At 39.7% G+C, this 23,824-nt stretch overlaps 1 protein-coding gene across 6 annotated transcripts in view; it reads right to left on the reverse strand.

Moving 5' to 3' along the window:
- Window positions 1-23,824, reverse strand: part of THSD7B (thrombospondin type 1 domain containing 7B) — a 395,032-nt gene that overhangs the window by 192,099 nt on the left and 179,109 nt on the right. For all 6 annotated transcript variants that reach the window (XM_054070664.1, XM_054070665.1, XM_054070666.1 and 3 more), the window contains 2 exons: window positions 15,935-16,186; window positions 8,024-8,193 (listed from right to left, as the gene is read on the reverse strand). In XM_054070664.1, the coding sequence (XP_053926639.1) occupies window positions 8,024-8,193; window positions 15,935-16,186 (422 nt within the window). The remainder of the gene's footprint in view (window positions 1-8,023; window positions 8,194-15,934; window positions 16,187-23,824) is intronic.

Raw genomic sequence — 23,824 nt, forward strand, 5'->3', positions numbered from 1 at the left:
AAATGGTGCCTTTCTGCTTTTGACAAGAATCAATTAGTTTTGAAGCCACGAGGCACAAAGTTGAAGTCCTATTTTCAATTAAAATCTATTTAATAGACAAGAAACAAAGTACAAATAGAAGGCTAATCACAGCATGAAAGAGGGTTAATAGCGGATTGCCAAGAGCAACAACAGTTTAATGTATTTCAGAACAATAAAATCCTCACAATTTTATTAAAGTGACACAGACTATCAGCACTCCATGGAATAAAAAGTTTCCCTGTGTCCATACACTCTGCTGTACAATAAGATCCTGATTCCAGCCAGGATATTGTGTTGTTTCACTACAGCAGAATTTGTAGAGATTATCAACAGAAACCACAGATCTGGCAAAAATTCAGAGCGAACATGAGGCTTCCCACCCGCAGTCACAACTGAGCAGAGCAGAGGTGACGAGTCATTAAGATTGTCCAAGAAAAACTGTGGAGGGGATGCCAGCGAAGGCGGCAAGGGGAAGGAAAAAGGGATTATCCAGGATGTCTGAGCTTTGTTGGCTGTTATATGGAAAAGCCATCAGAAGCTGGAAATCACTGGGACAGACTGCTGGTGAGGGTGAAAAAGCCACAAGGAAAATAGGGAAGAAAACCCAAATGTAGGAATGTATTTCATGAAAGCCTCATAGGAGTATGAACTTCGCCCATCACTAAATTTAGCGTTCATTCAACAAGAAGCAGCACCAAGGAGCAGAAATCTCTTCTGTGAATGCCACATCCCTGCAGGAGTCCTGGCACTATGAGAAAAGCAGCACTATGGATGTGTCTGTGATATTGGGATGAGATAAAGGTGGCCCAAAGCTAAGCTAGTGACACGCTAACCTAGTGACACGCTAACCTAGCGACATGCTAACCTAGTGACACGCTAACCTCGTCGACTCAGTGCACGGCCACGCCAGCTCAGATCCTGATAGCAGCAGGGCTGCTCCACGCAGAGCTGGCCCAAGGTCAGAAGCCCAATTTACCTTGAATGTCTCCTACTCCAGGACAAGCCCAGCACCATCAGCTTTATTACTTCTCCACAGTGTCCCAGTTTGTGGTGTAGCCTTATACATAAAAATCTCTCAGACTCAATACAATGCACCTCTCCATACTCACAACAGCAATGGGACGAAATTACTCAGAACAAACCATCACTGTTTTGCACTATATTAATCCAGTTCCAGTGACAGGAAATAATGACAAAAATACAAATGCAATTACAATCTTAACTTCCAAAGATAAAACCCTGAACTAAAACCTAGTATCTCATGTGATCTGACTGGACAGCATATTACTCGCTGCATATCAAAGCCAGCTATAGAAATAAAAATATTTATAAAGGGCTGAATATGTCACGGTCCTATCTGTTGACAAATAAAGGCATATTCTCTATAAGGCACCTTTTTAAGACACACTTCTTTCACTGTCAAAGCCTTTCTATACAATATCCTCTTCATCATTTTACTTTAATTAGTTTCTAGACATGAAAGAACTGAAAATATTACACCTCTAGAAGACATTAGGGAAAATGTTTTTTCCCCTGATGGATTCAAACTAAAATTTCTGAAATACACATTTAAACACTACTGTCAAGCACCGCAACGATCTGGATGAAATCATTTCCTCTTTTGCTTCTAAAGGGTTTCCCCTGAAGAAGCCAGCTGTTACATATTTATTTTTCCATTATGTGAGTTGTATCTCATAAATTCTGCTCAGCATTTGGTGAGCTTACAGATCAATAACTCGGCATCCCAGCAATATAAATCTGATGCAGACTTGCCTGAATATATTTCACACTTCGGAGGTGTATTTCTCATCTTTTCAAGCCAGTCTGGTCATCCCGATGATAAATAATGAGTTTGGGATGAAGGGGGGAGGAGGTTCTTTCACCTGAGAACATGGTGTCTGAGGTTCATTCAAGTCGACGAGATATTCTGGTTGCTGTACCATGAGCCAGTCGGACAAAGCTTTTTTCACACCACTGCTGACCATCAGTTCTCTGCTCCGCTACGGCTCTACTCAAGTTTTCTCATTACTACTACACTCTAACCCATTCCTTTTAAATTTCATAAACCAGACAAGGACAACAGGATTTAAACGTCTAAGTCCCTAAATTCTAATTCCCATAGAGTAAATCAGTCTTTGCACTCCTGCAGCTTCACAAGTATAAATTTGAAAAAAATAAATCCAACAGTGTGCATTTAATACAGAGCTCATACTCTGCACAGGATTCATATTCATTCCAACAATGCACATGTCTTGCCAGCTCCTATGGGCAGCTTATCTCCATCAACGCAGTATTTTCCTAGTGAATATGCAGGATGGTAACAGTCATAAATGACAAGAACCTAAACAACTAACTTATTGTTTCTAGTCAGACCTGGTGGCTCCCAGGACAGCAAGCACCCAAGGGGATGATGGCAAGTTCCTACAGGACTCTTTGTTGGTATTTCTCCATTCCTGAAAGTACTTCCATAATTTATTGACCAGATGTAACATGTACCAATTTGAAACACTAATCCCCCAGAAGACACACAGTGGATGATGGTGATTCAGAGCAGAACAAAGAACTTGCAGGGAAAAGAAGTGGCAGCCTTATTAGGAAACAGAGCGTACAGAACAAATAAGGCAAAAATGCATATTTTAGAGCTAAAAAAGACAAAAGGGATGAAAGAAGAGGATGAGAATAAGTGGATGAAGTGTATTCTGGAATACAGAATAATACAGGATGTGAATTAAAGGAGTCCTCAAATTCATCTCTGTGCAACTCCAAAGAGGCACAAATTTCTGGAAAATAACGTGCAGTGCCAAAACTTCTCCCCTGTGGGAATTAAGAATAGTCTGAGAAGTTCACTCATCATATATGAAAGACTTAGATATTTTTATCTATCAGAAATAGGGAGAATGCTCAATATTTTGTGGAAAACAGGAAAGGATAAAGGCCATTTTGAGACATATGTAAGAAGGACTTAAATAATAAGTGCAGGGGAACACTTTCACTTTCAGACCATTTGAGGATTCTGTCAGTAAAGTGGCTTGTAAGACAAAAATACATAAGAGAATGCACACACAGATGGATCAGAAAGTAACCATTAGACTTAGTAAACACTCAAGTTATTTTTCAAGTCTTGAATTGTGAACAGACTAAAGGGAGGTTTGCTGCTACAGCCGGCAACACACAAGTTTATAAAAAAAAACCAAAAACTGATGTAAGATGAATCAGGTGGAATTGCATCCTAAAAAATAAAGCAAAAATGAGCATAGCCTGGTGAACTACTGTGGAATACATAAGTAAAGAAACTATATCTACTAACAGGTGAGGCCTGAATATCTCTCAAAGGAAAGCAGAGTATAAAAAAAATAAAGAATTCTGTAAGAAATAGTTTTGCAGGGTAACACTAAAAGGTATCATCGAATGGGTTGGGTTGGAAGGGACCCTAAAGATCATCCAGTTCCAACCGCCCTGACATGCGCAGGGACACGTCCCACTGGACTGGATTGCTCAAAGGCTCATCCAACCTGGCCTTGAACACCTCCAGGGATGGGGCAGACACAACTTCTCTGGGCATCCGGTTCCAGTGCCTCGCCACCCTCACAAGAAAAAAATTCTTTGTAGTATCTAATCTAAACCTACCCTTTTTCAGCTTAAAAACATTACCCCTTGTCCTATAACTCCAATGCCTTATACAAAGCCCCTCCCCAGCTTTCCTGTATCCCCCTTTAAGTACTGGAAGCTGCTCTAATGTCTCCCCAGAGCCTTCTCTTCTCCAGGCTAAGCAACTCCAACTCTCTCAGCCTGTCCTCATATGGGAGGCGCTTCAGCCCTCTGCTCATTTTCATGGCCCTCCTCTAGACTCTTTCTAACAATCGCATGTCCTTCCTGTGATGAAGGATCTAAGGATAATGAAAACACAACTACCTCACATAGCTGCTACTGAAATTCAAGATCAAATAAAAATAAATATATTGAGACAAATACGATCGAGACACTCATTAGGGAAAAAAAAAACCCAAACCAAACCAAACCTGTAAATACAACTTTAGAACCTTGTACTGGTATGAGAATTTAATGTGAATTTTCAGATGGAAAATAACAAAGATTAAGAAGATAGGAAAATGCAATGATTTGCCAGTGAGCTGGTAATAAGAGAAACATTTATTAGCCAAGTTTACTATGCTGGGTAAATAATAAAGAAGATTCAAGGAAGAACAGCATTTCACAAAGGTCTCTTCAGTCCTATAATTAAAACTTTAGCAGACAGCCTCCAAAAAACATTATAAAAAAATTTCTGAAAGTGAGAGGTAAATTGGATCTCATTCAAAGAAGTAAAAAAGAAAAACCGTCAAGACATATAAGGCATAAATTTTACGAAAGAATGACAGAGCAGGCAGATCCCTAGTTAGAAAGCTACAGAAAAATATGGAGAGAACAGCAATCTCAGTCACTAGGGACAGCAGGTAACTAGTTCAGAGAAGAGAGGAAGTGCTTCTAGAGAATTTTATAAAGGATGCTATCCCCCAGACTACTGACAAAAAGTTATAGTCTCTAGATAAATCCAAAAAGCAAAATTTAATGAGAAAGCAAGAGGATATTCCCTGGCCTTCAGGAGAGACGGTAAAAAAATTTAGATTAAATGTAGAACCTCATATGTTTATTAACTGCTTAAACATAAACTCAGACACCAATTCCAGAGTTTAACAGGAATTTTAATTCCCCTGTTGTTGGACTTTTTTATTGTGATTGAGAGGACAATTGTATTACCAAAGAAGGGGAGAGATTTCATAAACTGATCATTGCAGAGTATTCTCCATACTTCCACCAAATGACTTTTGTGTTGGTACAATGGGAGTTGTTAGTGATGTTCACCCAGATGACGAAAATTTACTGTGGGAAACTTTTTTTGTGGGAAAACAAATTTCAGAAAACCATTTAATAAAATGAACAGTCACAAAATTCTTATCTCAATCCAGAAAAGCCCACTTACAAAAAAGAAAATGTGTCCCATCTCAGCAATGTCTGGCTTTGAAAATAAGTTGAGGATCTGCATTTCTCCTTTATTTAGAAGTTTCTATACAAGTGAAGAGATTTACATTTAAAAAAGAGGTATGAGAAAGGGTAACCACCACGGTGTCTGCAGTTTATTCCAGACACAGGACATCCAGGCACAGGGAGTATCCTTAGATGAAGGGCAGATTGGAGCTGTACCATAGGTAGCTCACTTGCATATTCTATGCTACATTTTGTGCAAAATTCGTCCCCTCCTTAAAAGCAACATCGAATCAAACATGTAGATTTGCTGCTTCCATCTCTGGATATCAAAAGAATAATGATAAACTTGAAGTATAGATGACCACCTCTCGAAAATTAAGCATTACAAATTTAAATGTATTAAAATTCAATGAGATACTTAAAAAACACAAGGATCTGTTTATAGCTAATTATGTTGAAGTTCAACCTAAATTATCAAAAGCCTAATAACTGGATATAGAAATGGATTCCTTGGACAGAACAGACGATATAAAAAATAGCTCAGTCTCTTAACGTAGGTGCCTATGTACACAGAAACACAGATCTCTAAAAGACACAACACTTTACACATTTACCAAGTGTTCCCTGCCAACTTCCACCTGATTTAAGAGTCCTGGGATGCAAGAATATTACAAAGAGCTTCAAAGACTGGAAGACCTTCTGTCTTCAAATACTCATCGTCCATGTTAAAAGTACGAATTCCTCCTTAATTCCTAAATAATATATAACTTCACGTGGATCAAGATAGGGACTTCTTAGGTCACCTCTTGCGGGAGAAAGATATGAAATCTTATCAATCCATTTCTGAAAGTAATACCTGAGTGAAAGTTTCTATTTCCATCATCTTCAAGTTGGAATTTGTAATCAAAATACAGAAAGATTTCAGGAGACTTAACCTTCTGACTAACTGATATATAGGGACTCAAGAAAACAGGGGATCCTTTTCTAAATATACACATTTTAATAAAAGAAGAAATAGATAGGAAGAATAAGCAAATGAAAAATGGGAGAGATATCCTTGGCGGATAGAAGAGCTTTGAACGATATGTATAAATACATCACAGATGGTACCCGTCTCCAACTAGGATTCAACATATTTTATCCAAGAATACTGCTGGAGAGACCACGGGACAAAATCTTCTTTTGCATATGTCATTGGGCCTAGGTCCAAATTCTCATTGGAAGTAACCAGAAGAATAACAACTGTGATGGATGATGATATCCTATTAGACTCGCTTGTTTGATTCTTGAATGATCCCTTAAAGGACACTCAAAAAGTGATGAAAGAAAAATTACTGTACTTTTGATGGCAGCAATTAGACTCTGTATTTTCTTACACACAGAAAGATTAACTTCCTCATCTTCTCCTCATGACTGAAAAAATGGTACAATAAAATATGAGAAGCCCTAGTGATGAATGACAGTATTCTATCAGTTCAGATGGCCAGAAGAGAGGCCAGAAATTATGTCATTCTTATTTATCCAAAGAACAAAAATGGATCAGCTAGTAAATGAAAAAAAAAGGACTATTACTGAATGGGGGGGATAATAGGGAAGGCTTTCCCTCTTTCTATTTGTCTGTAACTATGTTGACAGTCGATGGGGTTCTCACCTTCTAAGGATTATTGCAAATCTGCACTACTGCCCTGTCATAGCAGTATGAATTTATCCCTTCTACAATTGCTCTGCACACGGGTTTTTTTAGTTGCCTATATGATTTTTTTGTTGTTGTTTTAGAAAATGAAAGTATTAGAACAGCAAAAACAAGGAAGGAGTATCCTAGTGGGTTTTTTTGTTGAGGGGAGAGCTTACCATTTTTAAGTTGAACTGAACTTTGAACAAGTGGAAAACTTGCAAGTGATCACATACTGGTTATACAGCACCAACTTTGTTATAAATTAAGTTGGTGTAGGGGTTTCAGATGCACTCCTCTAATTTGACTGAGTCATTCACAACACTCCCAAAGTGCGAATGAAGTCAGTTAAAGCTCTCTGCTCACAGTGGCTGTACGGACCACAGAAGTGGTCAGAAGGATGAAGATAGTCAAGAAATGTTGCACACCTCACAGCAACAGCACTTTCCTTATTTAAATGTGCATCGCATACTCGTGCAGAATAACAAAGAGGGGGGTTGTGCTGGGAGACCAAGGTAGTGCCAGATGTTTCAGAGAGGTAAAGCAGTAAATATGCATGGAGCAGAGATTAAAACACGTCTGGTTTTCTATAATCTCAGACTCTATGTGGGATGCTAGGACACAACGGGCATGCAGGAAACATTTGCTTTGCCTTTGTAGAAAAATAAATCTAAGATATCATATTGTGTTCTTATTATCTTACATCTCTGCTCAAAAACATAGTCTGCAAGAGCACTACACAGAGTAAATAAAACGGCCTAAGATGAATTATTCATCATGCATCTGTATCTACTCATTATTTGTCTAAAAGAAAAATAACTCACTTCTAGGGTCCAAAAACCTTCTATCTGCTCAGAAGTTGTAACAACATTATTTTTGCTTTTCCTCTTCAAATCACAAGAAAGATTGTGTATCAATCTGAAGCAGAGACTAAAGCCATATCTGGAATGGAGTGTGACATCTTTTTTTTTTTTCTCTAAACCAGGACTAAACCCACAAATAAATGGATTCAGCTACCAAGGGGATGGGCTATCTGATATACAAGAGAGGAAGAAAATAATTCCAAACAAAATCTAGCTCCTTCATCCTTTGAAACCCTCCTATACCAGTACACCTACAGAACTGGCATTAGCTCACCCTGGAATGTTGTGGCTCCTAGAAGTTTCTCATAAACCCGAGAACCATTCCCTCCTGCTCCCTCTGATGCCATATTACACCTCCCTGTGTAAGCATGGATACAATGAGGGCATCAGCTAGCCAAGGTCTACTCGTGGTCTTTCTTTTTCCCCCTCCGTTTCTCTTAGATCTCCTTGGGCAAGACAACTCAGAATGACCCTACGCATTTACCTTCCTTCAGTTGGTTCATCCCGATTTCTACGGTGATTTGGACGCAGTAGACCTCCCGGGTTTGTATGCCACCTCCACAAAGGTCTACATGCTTGTGATGGTGAGGGTCCTGCTGGTCAAGGAGAAGAGACACTTGGCAAGCTTTCCATTCAGACGTCCTCCAGGAAAACCTTTGGAAATAAAAGAGAGTAGGTAAAACAAGTTTTTGAAAAGATTATGGGTGAGGAAGTGGTACTTCATTAGATGACAAAATACGATTGGAGTAATGTTTATAGCAGCACTTCCTAGCTAAAAATAGAGTATGTTTTGAAACATTTTGAATGTTAAATTACAAAGGTTAAGTATTTGTTATTTATCCAGAGTACTTCTGTAAAGTTTTTCACGTAGCACTAATCTGCAAAGTTAGAAACACTAAATCATCCTGACAAACCCTTTGAGCAGGGTGCAAAGAAGGAACAAAGATTAAGAGGTTCAATTAAGTGCAAAAACTAGTTTTCAAACATGGCTGAAACCACTAAACCACCTCTCTCTGCACAGAGCTGAACGCCTCACTCTGAAATGCACTTAATATCTAAAACCCTACATACATCAAACGAGAACCAAGCACCGTATGGCTTTTCTACAGGTGACAGCTTTATAAACGCCTAGGGCACTACCAATTTCTTCAAAGGATTGCCTAACGTAACTCAGTTCTCTCATTGCTGTGGTACACAGCAAGCTCTAGATAAAAAATACTTCCATTCAGTTTACACCTGGTTTTCAAGGAAGAATAACATTCTTGGGCAGAGATATGTGAATGCTGTACAGAAAATCACCATTGATGTGTACCAGCTTAAAAGCCAGGAAGAATTTATTGAAACTATAGGGAAGCTAGAATTACCAGTGGAAAGGAAACGTTATCTCCCCATCACATCTGAAAATGTAGAGCATATTTCTAATACAACAGTTTCCACAGGCACAATTCATTTTGATTCACAGGTCACAGTATCAGTAGTGTAAACAGGAGCCCAAAGTCTCCCTTAGCTCCCCAAATGCAAATCTTATGCAATACTGTTTTTATAACCAATCTGTTCACGCTTCTGCTGTTTTATTCCTTTGCTCCTCTGAATTTCATAGTTTACTTTTTCCAAACAATCTTTGGGTTTTGTGTAATGTAAACTATGTAAAATAATTTTTCCTTCGCCCTTGAGACAGCTGCTCTCACCTCTTACAGTAGATCCACGGCTGTTAAAACTATGTATGTTTGTTATCCTGCTGACTGATCAGCGTAAACTGAAGTGCAATGGGACACCTGTGCAAAAAAAAGCTTTCCATGTTGTAATTCCATGTATTCTCCATACTGAGCATCACTATCCTGACTACAGTTATGGCAAGAAAACATGCATTTCAAAATTACATGAAAAATAAATACATAGTTTGCTTGAGCACGCATCAATGTTCTTTTTGCTTCTTATATTGTAAATATGGGCATAAAACGGATTTCTAGCCACAAAGCACTTGTGAATTTTGTAACATACTCATGGAAAACATTTGTGAGTACTGCCAATCACTTTTAATTTACAGATACTTTTCAGATGAGCTGTCATGGTCTTTTAAATAATACACAGTATCATGTGCAACTTTGGAAACAGAGGGTTTATTACCAACAGAGAAAACAATAAAGAATACACTTTTCATATGACAAGCATGAAATACCTGAACTCTCACAACATACAAAACACAGCCATGAAAACTTTCTTCTATTAGCTCCTTCTGCAAATTCCTAATTGCATTTCTTGGGCTCACACTGCTAAATGCAACCTTCCTCATCACAAAGGCAATGAAAAGCGCTCTTCATCATACAGTAGGTGAAGATGATTCCTCCCACACACTTCAGGACATTGTGTTCTTCACATCTACACTTTCAAAACTAGAAGCTTAAATATAGAACAAACATATCTGTCAACAGCCATGGAAATAGTTGTTTTAGGAAAGTGTTTCTTAGAACAATAATTGACTAAAAAAAAACCTGACTATCAACATCTCGCTTAGGTAGTCAGCTGTGAACTCTGGATTCTAAAGACTCATTTCCAGAGGTGTCAGCACCTGTTTCTCCTATTCAGTGTGAGCTCCGGGAGTTAACACCTATGAAAATTAGGCTATGAGTGATTAAAATTATGCAAAATAACTAAATCTGAGCTCAGACATAATTAAACTTCATCAGTCCCTGAATTTAGAAAAAAAAATCCCTTTAGATATTTTCACAGAGTAACTGGATACTGGGCTCCACTGCAGAGCAATCTTTAATGTCCGGCTATCAGGTGTTCCAGCCAGCGCCTGCTCTGCTGCGAGCAGCTTAATGCCTCAGCCCCACCAGCCTCCAGCAGCCCATGTTGTCTTCTCCCAGCTGGACATGCCCTCATCTGCCCAGAGTTTTCTGGTATCCTTAGACAGGTACGGCAGAGAAATAATCTAAATCTCCTGGGTCAAGATAAGGACAGGGAGATCACTCAGCAATTACCGTCATGGGCATAAAAGACTCGACTTGAGGAAATTAGTTTAATTATTACCAATCAAATCAGAGCATGATCATGAGAAAATAAAAACTAAATCTTAAGAACACTCTTCCTCACCCCTCCCTTCTTCCCAGGCTTAAATTTACTCTCAAGTTCTCTACCTCCTATGCCTGAGTGGCACAATGGGACAGGGAATGGGAGTTGTGATCAATTCATCACACGCTGTCTCTGCTGCTCCTTCCTCCTCAAGAGAAGGACTCCGCACACTCCAGCTGCTCCAGCGTAGAGTCTATAGGAGACAGTTCTCCACAAACTTCTCCAATGTGACTCCTTCCCACAAGCTGGAGTTCTTCAAGAACTGCTCCATCATGGGTCCCCTCCACCGCGTGCAGTCCTTCAGAAACTGACAGCTCCGGCATGGGTCCCTCACAGAGTCACAAGTTCTGCCAGCAAACCTGCTGCATCATGGGTTCTTCTGTCTCCATGGGTCCACAGGTTCTGCCAGGAGCTCGCTCCAACATCAGTTTCTCATGGGGTCACATCCTCCTTCAGGCATCTACCTGCTTTACTGTGGACTTCCATGGGCTGCAGGAGGACAGCCTGCCTCACCACCGTCATGCCTCACCTGCAGAGGAACCTCTGCTCTGGGGCCTGGAGCACCTCCTCCCCCTCCTTCTTCACTGACCTATTGTCTGTAGAGTCATTGCTCACACATCTTTCTCCTCTTTCACACTGTAGCTGTTGGTGGGTTGTTTTCCTCACACTTCTCAGCCATGTTATCCCAGAGACACTACCACCACCGCTGATGGGGCTCAGCCTACACCAGTGATGGCTCCTTCTTGAAGCCGGCTGGCATTGGTTCTATCAGATACAGGGGAAGCTTCTAGCAGCTTCTCAGAGAAGCCATCCCTGTATTCTCCTACCAAAACCTTGTAACGCAAACCCAGTACAGGCCAATACCATCCAGCCACCCTGTCCACCTTCCCTAGAGGGTAAAGAGCATGACAGCTCAGGAAATGAAAAGGACATTATACATGCAAATCATCAAAGCTGACCAGTCTCAGTGTACTCTTGTCACCCCTATGCCAAAACCTGTCGGTGATGACAATTTCATATGTCAACAGATACAACACCTCATTTCAACTCCCATCAATATCTAGTTAGACTGACGCAAACTCAGTATAGTTGCAGTCCTAGCTGCGATCCAGGTTTATCTACAGACCTTTTACTATAGCTAAAAACATCTCAGCCTTCCCCTTTGGCTTCCTAAGAGGTTTGTTCCAGTTTTTGACAATACTGTTAGAGTTACAGGAGGTCTAGCTACCACAAGGATTGACAGACCCCACTGCTGATTTCTAGAGGACTTGCTAGACATGACCCAAACAAAGATCTACGGAATCCACAGACAGCTGTATCAGTTTGCTTAAGAAAAAGGGCAAGCAAAATTGCCATTTTACAAGCAATAAAGTGTGTGCTTGTGTTGTCTAGGATGGAGCATGGCTGATAAACAGCTTTCTACATCATAAGCAATGCTCTGGATTTCTCTACTACAGGACTGAGGAAGCAGAAGATAGGTCCTGCAAGTTTCTGTTACAATCAAGGCAAAAGGTGCTCTCACACTGTGACACCCAACCACGACCACAGGAGAAGCCTCCAACAGAGCTAGAGAAAAAAAAGCTTCAGCTGGAGAACCAAAGCTTCATCATGGATGGTTCCTAATCTGAAGGGAGGCAAGGAAGCTGCCCAGCTGGATGCAGATCATTGCTGAGTGTCCGAGACCACTGCAGGACAAGAGGGCTGAAGACCAGTGTTGCTACCACTCCCAAAGCATAACTCCAACAGCCTACCAGCACAAATCACTGTATTTCCTTTCAAGTTTTCCCTGTTTCACACTAATGCCTTATCTTTAATTGGGGCACATAATGGGCCTCATTTACAAAGTGATACCATCACACCCATATCTCAACTGTAATCTCAAGCCTTTTGAAAAAGTTAGGTCTTAAATCTCTCCCATTTTCCACCATTTAACTTCTGAAAAGCTTTGAATTTCCAACAAAGCAAAGAGGTTTTTTCTAAATCCCTGTCTTGTAACATAGCAACCACAACCAAAATGAAAGATTTAAAGACATAATCATAATTCTGGAAAATCTATCTATTCCCAGTGAACATGAAAGCTACACATCAAGGATAAAAATGATATAATACATTGTTTTAAAGCTGATGACTCAAGTGACAGCTATGCAACAAACAAGTGCTCAATAACTTTCTGATTTATAGCAACCTCTTGGTCTCTTATAGACTAAAGACTTACGCTTTTAGTACTTACAAAAGTTTTATACCTGTATATACCCATTCACTTTAATTGAACTATCCCAAATTTATATCACAATAAAAGAAAGCAGAATAACCTCCTATGTATTTAAGCTTTTTAAGCACTTAATCTAATCCCTTCAGAACAAATAACCAAAAGTAAAGCAAAGCACAAAGCTCTGGAGTCCTACATGCAGTTAAAGTGTTTTATTTTCTTGCACTTAAACTATTGATAAAAGAATTCATTGTAAACTTCAGCCATTAAATTAAAAGGCCTTCCCATTTAACTGCAAATTTACACTAATTGTCATGTAACTGTGATGGGACCTTTAACTTGCAGCCTTTGCCATGGACATAGAGGTAATACTTAACAGAGCAGTTTGGAAGCTGCAGGTCCCCTCTGGATCCTTCTAGGAGGCTGGAATATAACTTCAATTATCTTCCCCTGTGAGTACAACTCTGCTAACACTCCCTCTTGAGCTGCTGCTTTTCTGTGTTGGTGGATGTATTCTGTGATATGTACCTTCATTCTGTCATGGGGTGCTCTCTCTCTCTCTCCCCCTGCATTAAAAAACAGCCTCTAAAGAATCCTCCTCCTTCTCTTCCTCAGAGACTTGCTCTCTTTCTGGTCTACACCCTCACTCATTTCCTTTGCCATGCCTGGAGCACACTTTCCAAAACTCTTTCCCAAAGAATAAAACTAAGGGAAAGGCTACATGCCTTAAAATCAACCAAAAAATAGCAAAGGGCAGATTTCCAGGAACTGAGAAAGTAAACAGGACTCTTGCCTTAAAAGACTTTAAGACTAATCTGGTTAGGCAAACACAAACCAGAAAGGAAGAATGAATGGTTTGTGTTCAGCATAGACAATTGAAGGAGCGAGCCTTTTATTTCTGCTACTGAATCTCCTTAAATTCATCATCTCCTTGCAAGGGGAAGAAAGAAAAGATAGCTGTCTGGCAAGCCCCAGCAAAGCCATGGATGACGTGGCATGTATTTAAGGGGAAAAAAAGCATTATCTTTCTAGGTATTACACTGCAAAAAGAATATGCTAAATAAGGAGAACAGGAGTATCAAAGGCTTCTTAAATTATTTCATAGGGATTAAGACTACATCCTTCTAAGGCTGAAAGCTACTGCTTTCCAGTCTGAAGCACTTTCAGTATCTCTGGTACCAATTCCGAAACACCACCACCAAAACACCAGGCTGTAATCCATAACATAGACCAATATATCCTTTACCATCTGCTGACACTTCAAAATATCTAAAAATGTTTGACTTCTGTTCATTAATACAAAACTCCGGGCCCCACAACCTTAGATTCAGCAGACCCACAGCACATACTGCGACATTACAGCTTCTCATTTCTGCGGTATCGAATGATCAAATCAAAGCCTAATAACCAGGTGCTACTGTAAAATTCTCCTCACAACTGCGTAGTGAGAGAAGGTCATAGCCTACCACCTGCATTTTGAGATATTACATTGCTATAAATAACAATTAACTAAATACCAGAGCAGATTAGGAGCAGGGTTGCGATATTTTTGGTTAAGTGGCTCTATTAACCTGCAAGTTTAATGTTACCTTTCCAGGCTAGCTCTTTAGGCAGTTATCCCAGCTCATACAGCTGCTTTGACAGAGATGTTGTCTGAAGGTGTGCAAGGATGGCATCATTAGGAAGGTTGAAGTTCATAGGCTCATGAAAACCTGGGCTTAGCAAAAATATATCAAAAGAATGACAGATTTCCTTCTATAGCAAGGGAGGCACCTCCAGAAAATTACCAGTTATGCAGGTTCTTATATTTGGGCTCTTCTGGTTCCACACCAAGACCCTACAATCGTTTTTACTTTAATACACTGCAACGCCAAAAAGTGGAAGTGAGAAACTAGGAACAGACATACGCTTGTTCACTCCCTGATCAACTACCAGCCCGTCTACCCCAATCAAGTGTCACCTGTACCCACGCTCCTATACAAAATCAGTGAGACAATGTGTTAATCTATTGTCTTTAAAATTGATGTGCATTTGGGCAGGAGCAAAAAATCACTCTCTAAGAGCCTTTTCATAGGACGTAATCAAGCACAGAATTTTTTTTTTTTATACTTTCATACTCTTCTGCTAGCAGGGTGCATAAAAATGATCAGCATTTGATTTTGAATGAACCCAGTGACATAGACAGTTTTGCGGGTTACGCCTTCCTAAGAAATGTATCTTGGAAAGGCTTTATCAAAGGTTTTGGCAGTATCTAGCAAAGACACAGAAAGTCACGACTCGATCACTGAATAGACCTCTTATACAGGGAGATCTGTCTGCAAGCATGTAAAATTTTATCAATCTTGAAGCATTTCACAGTCAATCTCAGAACATGTCACATGAAAAATTAAGCAATATTTTATTTCCTTTGCAAAGGAAACTATCAATTCCCTATGCTAGCCTGGCCAACCATAACGCCATGGATTTGCAGACCAGAAAGGCAATATCCTCACCTTCTGCCAGAATAAATATTGCCATAAACCAAGCAAGTACTCAGGAACTGCAAATTTTCCCATTTCAAGAATTACCTAGAGTAAAGTCCAAGCTATTATCTCTGATCAGTTCCCATTTTCCTCAAGGAGGACTGGGATTTTTTAGTGGGAAGATGAAGGGGAATCATTAAATCTTATGTAAAAATTACAATTTCAAAGCCAATAAAAGCACAGCCATGGAGACCTGCCCAGTCTCTGTGCAGCTGAGGAAATTCTCTGAAACAACAATCGCTATGAAAGCCTCTTCAGAGAACAAGAGTATCTGCTCTCAATATTTAAAACACGAAAATATAAACTGTAGAGGGTGTAATTTAAATTTATTTCTAGATATAAATCTAATTATTGTAATAACAATAATGATAATAGCGGCAATTACAAGAATATTGCTAACAATAAATAATAATAGAGCTAATCATAGTTAACAATGATCAAATCAATGATCTTTTAGACACGGAGAAAAAGCATGACATGCAACCCCCTCCACACACAAACAGAGCAAGGAAGATTTGCTTTGTGCATGGCACTCATCAAACAGGGGCTTCTTTACTTCCAAAAACTGGGCTAAAAACATTTGCTGTACCTGGGGCAAGGCTGTAGCAGCTCTTTCCCTCCAGCGCTGCATGCTTCCCTCTCTTCCAGCTCCGGGCATTGCTTCCCAGCACCCACTGCCACATTCCGCACACTGCGGTGCCGGCTTCGAAAGCCTGGGGTGAGATCTCCCCAGCCACAGGTTTGGGAGCAAGTGCTCCATGTGGACCACTCAGATGTTTCACAGTCCTTAGCGATGACGCAGACTTTGAAGGTCAGAGGGAAAGGATCTTGCACACAGAGGCTGCAATAAGAACACAGTAAAACAACTGAGGACATCTCGCTTAATAATTTCTTCTTTTTTTCCAAGGCCAACTCCCAAAGAAATCCATCATCATGTGGGGTAAATCAGAAGACCTACATCAACACCAATATAATTAAAGTGAGAGGAGGTGTAATGCAGCACACATCACACATTTCCAGGGAGTTCTGAGAGCAATCTTGCACGCTGAGTAGTTTGCAAATCGTATAACTCATTTATTTCAAGTTAAAACAGATGTGAAAGGCACTATATTTGCTCCTCTGCAGTTAGAATTTCACAGTTTATGCAGGATGGAAAATAAAAGCCATGCCCAAGTGAAATACTGCCGCTGGTAACTACTCACATCACCTCACACACAGGACTAGCTGTTCGCCGTCTGTCCGTCCATCCAGGTGTCAGCACGTCCTGCTGAGCAACTCCACATATTCAGTAAAGAATTAGTTACACACTAAAAAGAAAGGTGTTGCTTCTGTAAGGTTGTCATCAAACAAACGTTGTCAAACAAGGTCAGAGGGTTTCCAAACCTGACAAAGCAGCAGCGATCCAGGAACGCTGCACCTGTGGCTGTATCTTAGGACTCAGTACTGCTGATATTAGGACATGAACCTCATTCATTCTGTAACGCACCAAAACACCACACAAGCCCAAATAAAATTTTAAAAAACCCCAAATTTTAAGAGCTGCCAACTGCTGGGGTCTGGTATCAAGATATCAAGTCCCAGAACATAATTCTTAAGACTTTCAAAGTTATTTTCACAATGTAGAAAAGCATAGCAATGCAGCAAAAACTTCTGGGAGAAGACAAAGCTCTAGACTAAGGCCACCAAACCCTTCTCTGTTCCTCTGCTTCAGTCTCAGCCAGCTGATGGCTCTCCTCCCCAGCAAGCACTGGGAGGCATCCTGAAGAACATATCTGCTGCTGCTCCACCTCACCCAGATGGAGATCAACCAAAGGGTCACCATTCATGTCCCAAAATAGGAGAAAAACCTTTCTCATCTCTCAAAAACCTTAGACAGATGAGGTAACAGAGTGGAAAAGGATGTACTGAAAGAGGACTGAGGTACGTGTGAGCAGAGACTGAAGCACCACAAAGGATGGGATGAAGCAAAAAAAGATTAATCCCCCAAAACCAAAGAGTCACTAGGAGAAAAGAAACCAAGATTTTCTGACTCCTGACTCATGTTATATGGATGATGCAAATTGGTCTCCGAAATTAAGACCATACAAGAACTCAGTGTGTACTCTCTCTTAATTTGCCTTCTCCAGCCTCCAATTGCTAATGGCCAGGCTTTTGCCAACTGTAAGGAGCAAATACAGGTATACTTAAAAGGTGTGAAATCCAGAGCTGCTACCAGGAAAACAGCCATTACCTCTCTTGGTATTACTTATAGCGCAGTTTGACTAACCTAACTTTCTCTAAAGAAAACAGACTGTGGCAATCATTTCAGGATTGCACTGCAGTCTCATGTGGGGAGCAGAGAAGATAAAGGACATTCACTTACTTCTCTTCCAGTCTAGAAATTGGTCCCATTTCTACAAAGGTCAATAGGAATATACCCACTGATCAAGCTTGACTGGACCCTCAACTACCAGCAAAATACAGCATTTAATGGCTTAAATTTATACTTCAGTCTAAAAAGCACTGCAATTTTTTGGTCTCATTTTTTTTCACCCAGAATAAAACTCATGATCTCACAGGTGGTGTGAAGATGAATTTACTGAGATTTATTTTAACAACTTCATAAAGTAGAAACAGCCTGTGATATAGCCCCCTCGAAATAAAATTATTCTTGCTTACAACTCAAAAAGATGCCTCATTCCTCTGTAACACATCAAATGCAACTGATTGCAAAGCTGTCACTCGTACAAAATATCAATACTATTGAACTGAGGACTCAAAAGCATTAGGTTGGTGCAAAAATAATTGCCATTTTTGTAATTGTAAGCTGTGATGCTTATTTTAGATTAAGCTTTCATTTAACTGGCTCATGTAGCATACTATTTTAAAGCACAAAATTTATTCAATCTATTATGCTAATGCTTTTGTTTTCGCTTACTATTTTTTATATTACGCTGTCAAATTAAAGATGAAAAAAAAGGAAATTCAAGCATTTTTGTTGACTGACTGAGTTCAAAATGGGACATAAAGCAGTGGAAATTGTTGCACTGTCTACCAAGTATTTGTCCAGGAAACCATCAAACACTGGTCCAAAAATTTCATAATGGCAATGAGAGCCTTGAAGATGAGAAGAGTCATGGACCTCCTTCCGCAATAGATGACAACCAACTGAGGGCCAGTACTGAAGTGAACGCACACAAAACAACTTGAGAGGTTTCAGAAGAACTAAATGTTGACCACCCAACAGCTGTTCAACCGTAAAATCAAAAAAGCTCGACAAACAGGCATCACATGAGCGGAATGAAAATTTAGGGAAAAAAAAATTGCCTTATGAAGTCTGCTTTGTGCTACTTTTGTGCAACAAAAATGACTCACTTCTTGACCACATTGTGACATATGATGACAAATGGATTCCATATAACAACCACTAGTGTTCTGTGCAGTGGCTGGACTGAGGTAAAGCACAAAAAAACACTTCCTCAAACTGAAGCCGCATCAAAAGAAGCTTACGGTCGCTGTTTGGTGGTCAGCAAGTGGAATCATCTACTACAACTTCTTGAATCCTAGTGAAACCCTCACAGCAGACAATTGCCAGGAAATCAACTAAATGTACCAAGACAGTTGGTTTACCTCCAATGTTGTTCCTTCAAAAGGACCAATTCTGTGCATGACAATGCTCAACCATGTCTCCCAAATGACTCTACAAAACTCTGCCTCACCCAGCTTACTCATCAGACTTCTCTCCCACCAATCCATTTTCAAGCATCTTGACAACTTCCTGCAAGAACAGGGTTTCCACAACCAAGCAGCAGGTAAAAATGCATAGATTCTAATGGTTCTTATTTCAAATAATAAATTTTATTCCAAGCTGGGTATACTGCTTTAAAGTTGATGGTTAAAAACAACAATTGTTTTTGCCTTAATCTAATAATAACCATTACATTTGCACTTACCAACCCAGGGATTTTGAGTCTTGTTTGGAACATTAGGTTAAGTGGGGTCACATGAATGGTAACTTTATTTCCCTTTTAATACTTTTTCAACAGTCACCAGGTGAGTCACCCACTCCAAAACCTTAACAAGAAACAAGAGTTCTTGATTTTGAGTAGATAAAATAGTAGCACATACAAATCATTGTCCTAAGTGACTGTGCTAGAAAACTAGAGTTTCTCTAAGAAGGCAGCATTGAGGGTAAATGATCTCACATTTTGAAGAGTGATCAACCGTTTGCATTCAGATACCGGTATGAAAACCCAAATCCATTTTTGGTGTTGCATCCCTGCAAAAGAGATTTAAATCTGGCCTGATCTTTACTGAAATAGCAAACAAAACGACGCCTTTATAAATGTACTTTGGGATCTTCTTTAAAACTAATATTGCTAACCTCAGTTCTTAGCGAGACAATACCCACAATACCTTTCCTAATGGACTCAAACCTATGCTGACATTCTGGCCGCAAAAGACATCTCTGCCCAGCAATCATTCCTGCTATTTGCAAAATGCCTTTGAAGTATGCAAAAGCTGAATAGCTGTTTCTTTCCCTGAAAATCCCTCCACAGCTCCTAATATAAAAGGCTAAAAAGATAACTTCGTTGACCTTAAGGCGAACAAGATGTGGAGCCAGCAATTTGCATCCTTCTGCTCCAGTAGATGTTTTTGTGGGAGAATTACATGCAACAGCCTAACAGAAAGCAAATCTAATTAACTTGTACCTACTCATTCAGAGCCTTAAAATCAAATTAATTGTGACACTGAGCAACACAAAGACAAATGTAAAAAAACACTTTTGCATGAAATTCAGACACAGACTTTCATGTCACAGATGTATTTAGGACAATTTAATACAGATAAAGCTCAGACGTGCGAGACACTCACTGTTCTGAGGCTGCAAACCAGATGTGTATTTGCACTGCTGTGGCTGTATCCGAATGGGCAGGAAGAGGAAGGAGGTCTGAGGGGCAGGAGACGCTACATAAGCCCTGTTTTAAAACTAACTTTCCACGTATTAATGTATCAGGTTAGATCTTCCTCTTGAGAATCAATTTGATAACTGTGATATAGTACAGTAGTTGTGTGATTGATGCTTTTTTCTATGTTACACACTTGGATTGATACTGTAAAGCTAAAGAAATTGTTTCACAGCCTGTGTTTGGTTGCCTGCAGTGTAAGGTGGATCCATTAGTTAGCAGACAGAAGCAGCACAATGCGTAACTTGTTCAAAGGGCACACATCTTACTCTCTTGCGTACTGAAGGGCAATAAACTACATATTTTAAAAGACATTAAACCAAAGGAAATCTAGTCATGCCTCCTTTACACTCACATAGTCCCAAAGCTACAAGCAGAAAAGGAAGAAGAGATGCTGGCCCACGTACCACTCCTACTGTGCAGCTCTACATCCCTCGTGACTCTAAACACAGGTTGCTGCCAACAGAGTAGTGCTGCTCTTCTTTATCTCCAGCTACATCCCAAGATATAGAAATTCTGCAACCCCAAACTGAACTACAAAGCTTTCTGTTCAGGCCAAAAAGTAACTCAACAAAAAAAAAGCAGTACATTTTCCAACAGCTCAGTGCACCCATGCCACGTGCCTTACTGTCACACAGTCATCACATCCAGGACAAGGAAATGAGTGGAAATATGTCTAGCAGCAGGAAAAAAAACACCATCTGGGAACAGTGCATCACTAGAACATGTTGGGCACAGCACAAGTTTCTTTTCCCAGTTGTATCAATGCATTTAAAATGAAAGGTGAATGCATTTCCTTATATAAGAGGATGAGACCAGTGGTTATTGTTGAAACTTTCATACCGAAGGTATCATCTCCAAAATAATTTCTGACACGTTAAAAGGCTATTGCCAAGTCCACACTGCTGGTACAGAAGGCATTACCTGGAGGACACGGTACCTCGTCAGCAGCAAGGCTCTCCCCTGGCAGCTCAAGTAGGCTCCGGTTAAGTTCCAAGCCTGGTCAGGAAATGCATGCTCAAACCCAGGCCATACAATGCAAGAAAATCCTTAAGTGAGCTAAGCTACACTGAGAACAACACCTTTTCATTTTTTCCCTTTTCCTAACGTCATCTTCTATTCTGTAATCAATGATTCCACCTTACAGGCTGTTGAAATAAACGCTACCCGCTCTTTGCACTTGGCTAATAATATTGAAGTCTAATGATGGACACAGCCTTGCCATGTTTCTAACAGCATCCAAACATTTTTTTCCCTTAGGAGACTGGCAACAAGCGCTAACAGTCATACTTTCAAGGATTCAAAATTTTCGTGAATCCTTGTATTTATGAATCTCAGTATTTTAGGGTCCTCAAGGGCAGCCAGAGCTATTTTAGATTCAGGTGATCCCACGTATTCAGTCTGTGGAGTTCAGATTTCTTTGGCAGAAAAAACACAAGCCTCTTCTGCCCCAGGGTAGTAAGGAAGATGGCAAATATTTGCCCGCCATACAACTGACCAAAGGGAAAGAGAGCTGGGAGTCCTATGATCCAAATAAGCTTTGGTGTCAAAGATGCCTAAGTTTTGCTGCCTCCAAAACTTAATGACCCAGTTTCTCTATTTCTAAAAGTGTTCTTATGGAAAAAAAAAAGAAAAAAAAAAAGCAGTTGTTGTTCATCCGTCCTGTATGTGTTTAATAAAAGTAAAGGAAATTAGACACAAAACTTTTTAAAACAACAGTAGAAAATAAAACCTCTTTTTTCTCCAGAAGCTCAGGGATTTGTTTTCAAGTCTGAGCACCGGGGCTGGTTTCCTATATCTGCCTGGAGGAATCTGAACATACATCTCTCCCAGATCAGAATCATAACCATCATATAACACATTACAGCACAGCGTTTCCACCTCTGGACTGCAGAATTCTGTATTTATCCAGAGAACAGAAGACTGTCAACACCAGAAACTGCAAATAATTTTTCTTAAAAACATACAACAGCACAGTGCCTAAGTGCAATCCACCAGGAAAGGGATAATGGAAATTCAAATTACAGAGGCAAACAAAACAGCTGAATGCTGCTCTACCTCAGCCTTGACGGATGGGTTATCCCCTGACTGAGTTTGACCTGAATTTTCACTTACAAAGGCAAAGTAAACAGAAACCCAAATCCAACTCTATTATATCAATGTTTTCATGTTACATGTAGAATGAAGAGTTTAAGAAATATGTAACTAAAAAGACTCTTAATTCAAATAATAATAATAATCAAAATAAAACCCTAAAACTATTTGCTCCTGGCTTTATGTTCTCAGCATGCTTAGTGAGCACGGACATAAGCTTAGAAAATCATCTTAAATGTAATTAGGATTTCAATGTCTAGCTATGGACACTCATTTCACTAAACTAAAACTTAGTATGTAACCTGAATATCTTTTTTTTTTTAAAAAAAAAAAAAGGAATACAAGTGTTCTCGTGTCACTATTCAGTAGTTTTTTACAAATGTGACAAGGAAGAAAACTAAACAAAAAAGCAGAAGTTCTAACACATACATTTCTTGCACTGTTTCAGAGAGTTTTTTTTAATGCATGGAAGTGCTTATATTTGAATTTGTAACTGGACGTGAGATTCAATGCAAAACTAGAACTTTTTTTTAAGTTCCAGTTCTCTCTGAAACAGAATGGAAAAACCCCAGCTTTTTTAAACAGAGACAGTCTTTTAAAAGCTTCAAATCAATTCCATAAAATCATTCTGTTTAAATGTTATTCCTTTTATTTTCACAAATATAAAGTTTCTACACCAAAACTGTTTCTGAGCAGAAATGAACCTGTCACAAGGTCTATTGATATTCTGCTATTCAGTCATCTTCAAGTGTTTCCAGAAAGGTCTGTCCCTCTCTTTCCTCTTCCTTTCTCCCCTTTCCTTTCATTTTGACAAACATGGAATCTCTAAATTGAAAACATACTTCATCAAAAACATCCCCCAGCTCTGTTTCCCTGATGTAGCATATCCAACCTCCCACGTGCTTGTGTTCCTCTCCAAGTGATTCTTGTTTACAGTTTTACCTTTAAAATTGCTAGAATTTTTGCTTGCTCCTTTAAGGCTGGCGCAGACACAGAGATGTTTGTAGGACCAATTACTTAAATGGAAAAAGTATTTTCTTTATAATGCAAAGCTTCAGCTCCTTCCTGACGGTTCACTGTAAAACCAAATAGTCCTTTTTGCAGAATTCAATGGCATAAGTTCAGCATCAGTGAAAAACTGAAAGCAAGTATCAGGCACATTTCCCACCGCTGCTACCCCTTTCACAAGACAAAGGACACCCCATCTGCAATTCCCATCAAACTTGTTAGTTAAGAGGCCAAATTGCATCTCCTGCCAATCAACTGGCATCTGTAAGTAGTGAATGTGTTCAGACTTTTAGTCTTTAAAAACCAGCTTGCAATCAAGCCTATCGAAATCCAATTTCTGGCAAAGAGTGTTCTTTCACGCCGAGGAGCATACCTGGTATGGTCACCATGGCTGCTGCTCAACAGCATCGCTGACTGCTCCACAGCTCTGA

This window comes from Cuculus canorus, chromosome 6 (genome assembly GCF_017976375.1).
Source record: "Cuculus canorus isolate bCucCan1 chromosome 6, bCucCan1.pri, whole genome shotgun sequence".
Classification (NCBI taxonomy): Eukaryota; Metazoa; Chordata; class Aves; order Cuculiformes; family Cuculidae; genus Cuculus; species Cuculus canorus.